The sequence below is a fragment of the Kryptolebias marmoratus genome, linkage group LG7 (genome assembly GCF_001649575.2).
Source record: "Kryptolebias marmoratus isolate JLee-2015 linkage group LG7, ASM164957v2, whole genome shotgun sequence".
NCBI lineage: Eukaryota > Metazoa > Chordata > Actinopteri > Cyprinodontiformes > Rivulidae > Kryptolebias > Kryptolebias marmoratus.
The window spans coordinates 3,434,188-3,439,687 of record NC_051436.1 but is presented as its reverse complement, the minus strand read 5'-3'; the positions used below and the strand labels follow the sequence as shown (position 1 = coordinate 3,439,687).

The window sequence follows — 5,500 nt, the reverse complement described above, 5'->3', positions numbered from 1 at the left end:
CAGGTTAGTCTTCTAACAGGTTAGTCTTCTGACAGGTTAGTCCTCTGACAGGTTAGTCCTCTGACAGGTTAGTCCTCTGACAGGTTAGTCCTCTGACAGGTACAGAGGAGTTACCGGTTCCTTCCACAGGATGTGAATTCAGTTGTTTTCTGTGTGAAGCTCTGACGGCGCCCCTCAGTGGACACATGTTGCTACTGCAGCCGTTACAACATGGCTGTCAGTTTCATGGAAACATCAAACAAAACGTTAAAAAAGTCACGCTTCATTTGGTTCCAGTTCCTAGTTTTTAAAGAAGTGACATGAAGCCTAAAACATGGGTGCTGAAAGTCAGGACGGGCTGAAGTTTTGGGTCAGAATCTGTGATCTTTCTGAGTTTGCGGTGGGGGCGTGTTCTCTCTGCTCAGGTCGGTGTACGACGGTCAGGAGCATGGCCTCTTCATGGAGAAGCTGGACGCCCGGATCAGAAACCACGACAGGGAGATCGAGAAGATGTGCAACCATCACTTCCAGGGCTTCGTGGACTCCATCACGGAGCTGCTCAAAGTGCGGGGCGAGGCCCAGAAGCTGAAGGTACGAGACGAAGGCGGAGCTCTGAGGAGCAGAGGAACGTGGTCCCGGACCAGGACTAACGGCTTGTTTCCTCTCCCTCAGACTCAGGTGATTGAAACCAACCGGCGCCTCCAGGTAGACGGCAAAGAGGTAAGCTCCAAGCGTCCGAGGCGACCCCAGCTGTCCCGACGGTGAGCCTCACCCTCCTCTTCCTCCTCCTCTTCCTCGCAGCTCAGCGGCTCCATGGAGGAGCTGACACGGTGCCGGGTGCAGCAAAGGAACATCGCCTCCACCGTCGACAAGCTGACCCACTGCCTTCCAGGTGACGCCACGTCTCCGATTCACCGAGGCTGCGTTCACACTCATCGGGCGTCTCCACGGCGACGTGGACGAGACGAATCAGGTCTGAGAGGACGTTAAAGTCCCCCGGCTCAGAGGCAGCAGCCATATTTACCACATTTACCAGAGTCGTTAAAAGCGGCGAGCGTGACGTCACCGGTCGTTTGAAATGTAACGAGAACGACCGGGATTAAAGCGTGAACGCAGCCTGACCTGAACTTGTGTCGCGCTTCACGCCACAAAACCCGAGGGGGCGGGGTTTAAACTCGTCTCTTTCCTTATTTATTTATTTTTTTACTGACGTTTTCCTTCGTCTCCGTTTGCTTTCGTCAGTTCTGGAGATGTACAGCCGACTTCAGGAGCAGATGAGCGCCAAAAGGTACGCCGCCGCCATCCTCGTGTCACCTGACACGAAACCCGTTTTACCGAACAAGGAAGGAATAAAATCATCTGCTGGTTCTGATTTCAGGTTTGATTCAAAGCTCCTTAATCCAGGTTAAAATCTACAATCCTGCCTGAAAACGTTGGAACTAAACACGTTTATTTTGGACAGCATCATCATTTATCTGTCATTTTGGGTTAAAGCTGGTTTAGAAAAGAATCTCGTACGAAATCCAGACTTAATTAACTGAATTGTAGGATAAAATGAGCAGAAGTTTGGAGATTTTTGAACGTCTGCCTCGTTCTGAACTTTGTTTTTTTTTTGTTTATTATAACCTGTTAACATTTCTGAACCTGTGTTTTGATAAATCCAGACGATAAGATGAGATGAAACCCTTTATTTGTGGTAAAATGGGGTAAAAGATTTAAATAATGTGTTTTTGTTTCGCTCTTTGGTCCTCCACGGGATCAGGAAGTCAATTATTTGACGACTCTGGGGGGGACCAGAATAAAAGTCCTCCCGTCGTCTCGCAGCGTCCGGCCACCAGGTGGAGCCACAGATCTGCGAACGGGACCCAAACCGACCTCCTCCCTGTCCTCGCTCTGACCCGCGGAGCCGAGTCTGACGGGTCATAAACTGGTCGTTTGTTTGTGTTTTTCCCCTGGTCCGTCCTCGCTGGGGGGAGCACGGAGAGGTCAGCCTTCAGAGGGAGTGTGTTTGACAGATGCAGTGGAGTGGAGTGTATTATGTTGCCAAATGTCTCTGAGGTGCGCCGGAGTGTTTATTTCTCGGCGCGGTTGTGTTGGAGCGTGCTGACAGATAAGATGCTGTCTGTTTTTGATTCTCCTCCTACAATCGGACGCTCGCAGCTGTAGTTTAGATGTACTCGGATGTTTACTGGCAGTGAGCCTTGTTTGTCTTGGAACCAGTTTAATCTTCGTTTTCAGTTTATTTACACGGCGTCGAGTCACAACAAAGGTCGACTCGGGGGCGCTGAGCGAAAAAAAAAAACAAAAACATTGGAGGACACGTTTATGAAAAAGCCAATTAGTGAAACGTTATCCGCCTGAGGAAGCCGGCGGGTTGGGTCGAGTCCTCACCGTCCTGAGCCGCAGGTCGGCGAAAGAACCTCCATTAGAACCGGGACGAGCGGCCATCTTCCTCGACCGGCAGGAAAGAGACACAGCAGGACCGGTCCAGGTGGAGTTTCTGTGGTCCTAGTTGGAAGAAGGACAAAGAGAAACACGTTACTGATGGAAATAATTACAGTAGCAGAGCGAGGACATGAGGACAGTTTGTCCTCCAGCAGTCTGAGTCTACAGCAGCAGAACTAAAATAAACCTCAGGAAACCTTAAGCCAGGGGTGTCCAATCCTGGTCCTCAGGGCCTCCATCCTGCAGGTTTTACTTGTTCCTCTGCTCCAACACACCTGATTGAATCAATGGGTGATTAACAGGCTTCTGCAGAACAGAAGAGGTAATTTAACCTCTGAATCAGGTGTGTTGGAGCAGAGGAACAAGTAAAACCTGCAGGATGGTGGCCCTGAGGACCAGGATTGGACACCCCTGCCCTAAATCAACCCTAACTGTAGGATTAGTCACAATTGAAAGACGTCCAGATGGAGTTTCTATGGTCCTAGTTGGAAGAAAGACGATGAAAAACACGTTTCTGATGAGCAGATAAAGACAGCAGCAGAGTGAGGACATGTGGACAGTTTGTCCTTTAGCAGCAGAACTAAAGGAAACCTCAGGAAACCCTAAACCAACCCTGACTGTAGGATTCGTCATGCACTCGGCACATGGAGAGCGACTAATGGCCGTCATCGCCACCGGGGTGAAGCCCGACACACGGGACATGACGGCAGTGGTGCGGACCGCGCTCTCGCGAGTCGTCTCCAAGAAATGCGATTGGTCGTGATTGACACTTTCAGAGTGTCTCGATAACCACGGCGTGAAATGTCATAACGGAGGAGAGTCAAACGGCTTAAATGATGCTTTCCTCCATGTTGGGAGTGGCTGCAGCGTGCAGCAGACTCTCCTCTCATTGGTCAGTCGGTGAAACCCTCGCTGAGCATACGAGCTCGAGGTTTCACGCGCTCGATCGTCGCCTGTAGGAACCACGAGTAAACCTGCAATCTGAGAGCGGAGAGCTCTGTTAGGAAAATACGGAACAAGAAGGTGTTTAACAGCAGATGGAGCTCGGTTGTTGAGAGCTTTGTTCTGAATTAGACAGGAAGCTAAAACTGGAGAAATCTGATCTCCTCTAACTCCGGCAGCAGCATTTTGGACCATCTGGGGACTTTTTTGGACACCCAGATAATAAGGAGTCCCAGTAGTCCAGCCTAGACGAGACTTAGTTCTTCTGCATCAGTTCGGGACGTGTCGTTTCTGTTTTTTCGTGACGTTCTGCCGGTTCTGGTAACATCTTCTCACGCTTGAAGGTACTACCCGGCGTTACGGACGCTGGAGCAGCTGGAGTCCACGTGTCTTCCCCGGGCCGGCCAGTACCGGTTCTGCGCCATCATGGCCGAAAACATCCCCAGGCTGCGGACGCAGATCCGGGACACGGCCATGACGCAGCTGAGGGACTTTCTGGAGAGCATCCGCAAACACTCGGACAAGATCGGAGAGACGGCCATGAAGCAGGTACAAGAAATACTTTAAATGTTCTTAGTTTGTTTTTGGTGACGGACTGAATCAACTCTAAGGTTATTATTGACTGTTTTTTTGACCGATTGTGTTTTTTTGTCGTTTTAATCGTCTATAAACAGACTTTGGTCGTGTTATTCAGATTAATATTTTTAAAAAAACCTTCAAGCCTCTGGAGGCTTGGACTGATGTTCGCTGTTAGTATTTTAATGATGTTATTTATTCATAGACGACATCTTTAACACCCTTTACAACCCCATATCATCACCCTCCCACCTACGTGCTCCATTGTCAGATTTTATTGTTTTTTTCTGGTCCGACTTCTCTAACAAAGCGAGAGTTGTGACGACAGGAAATGGGATCAAGTCCTTGTTGTCTTGATCCGTTCCTCGTAAGGGTTGGAATGTGGATGGACCTTCGTCACCGGAGCAACGTCCTAATTGTTCCAGACGAGGGTCACGTTGACCCGTCCGTCTCTCTGTCCCCCTCTGTCTTCACTTGTGACCAAGACCTGAAGACGCTGGAGCTTAGATTGGATGGAGGGTTCCACCTGTTTCTGGTTGAGAACCTCAGACGTGAAGGAGCCGAGTCTCTGGAGCCGCTCCACGCCTCACGTTTGGTGTCGAACTTAGTTTTTACAGAAAAATGAAGAAATTCAAGTTGCTCCATTAGTTTTTTTTCGATTTGTCTTTCTTTACCATTATTAGCAGCCCATCTTAGAGATCATTTTAGGTGTTTTGTGGAATATTTATCTTCTCTTTGACAGCTGAATATTGACAGAATTCAAACTCGTATCAGGTGCGTAACAAGCAGCTGGTGGGGACCTTTAAGTGACCCCCTGGATGTTTGTTAAGATGAACATCCAGTGTTTTGTGTTTCGCTGTCAGAGCTGTCGTGTTGATGAGGACGGTTCGGTGTTTGTTGTTCTTCATCGTGTGTGTGTGTGTGTGTGTGTTTCTCTGCGGTCTCACTGACAGTAAACATGGCCGCGCTGCAGGAGTCGCCCTGCGCCTGCGCGGCTTCAGTCTTTCGGCGCTCATCTCGTTGTTTTGGTGTTTTCCGAGCTCCAGGAAGTTGTGTACGAGTGTGTCTGTTGTGGCAAACGCAGCTCAGACCGGCGCCTCCTGTTTAGTTGTGTTTTGTTCCTCAGAACGTCAGATTAAAGGGACATGATGGAAGTGTTGTTGACGGGTAAATGAGTGGGTGGAGGCCCAGAAAAATGGCCGTCCAGCCTGTTGTGTTGTATATCCTTACCACAAAAAAATATTTAATATTTGGTAGCAAAACATGACACACCCGGAATGTACCAAGTGTTAAGGACCAGTAGATCCTTAGTGTTAAGTACCAGGTGTTACGGACCAGTAGATCCTTAGTGTTAAGTACCAGGTGTTATGGACCAGTAGATCATTAGTGTTAAGTACCAGGTGTTATGGACCAGTAGATCCCTAGTGTTAAGTACCAGGTGTTACGAACCAGTAGATCATTAGTGTTAAGTACCAGGTGTTACGGACCAGAAGATCCCTAGTGTTAAGTACCAGGTGTTACGGACCAGTAGATTCTTAGTGTTAAGTACCAGGTGTTA

The 5,500-nt window shown here is 48.9% G+C and overlaps 1 protein-coding gene across 1 annotated transcript in view; it reads left to right on the top strand.

Annotated features, from left to right (window-relative positions):
• exoc6b (exocyst complex component 6B) overlaps positions 1–5,500 on the top strand; it is a 108,120-nt gene that overhangs the window by 7,893 nt on the left and 94,727 nt on the right. Inside the window, exons 2-6 of the mRNA XM_037976724.1 lie at positions 405–570; positions 652–699; positions 781–871; positions 1,222–1,267; positions 3,711–3,915. Coding sequence (XP_037832652.1) covers positions 405–570; positions 652–699; positions 781–871; positions 1,222–1,267; positions 3,711–3,915 — 556 coding nt within the window. The remainder of the gene's footprint in view (positions 1–404; positions 571–651; positions 700–780; positions 872–1,221; positions 1,268–3,710; positions 3,916–5,500) is intronic.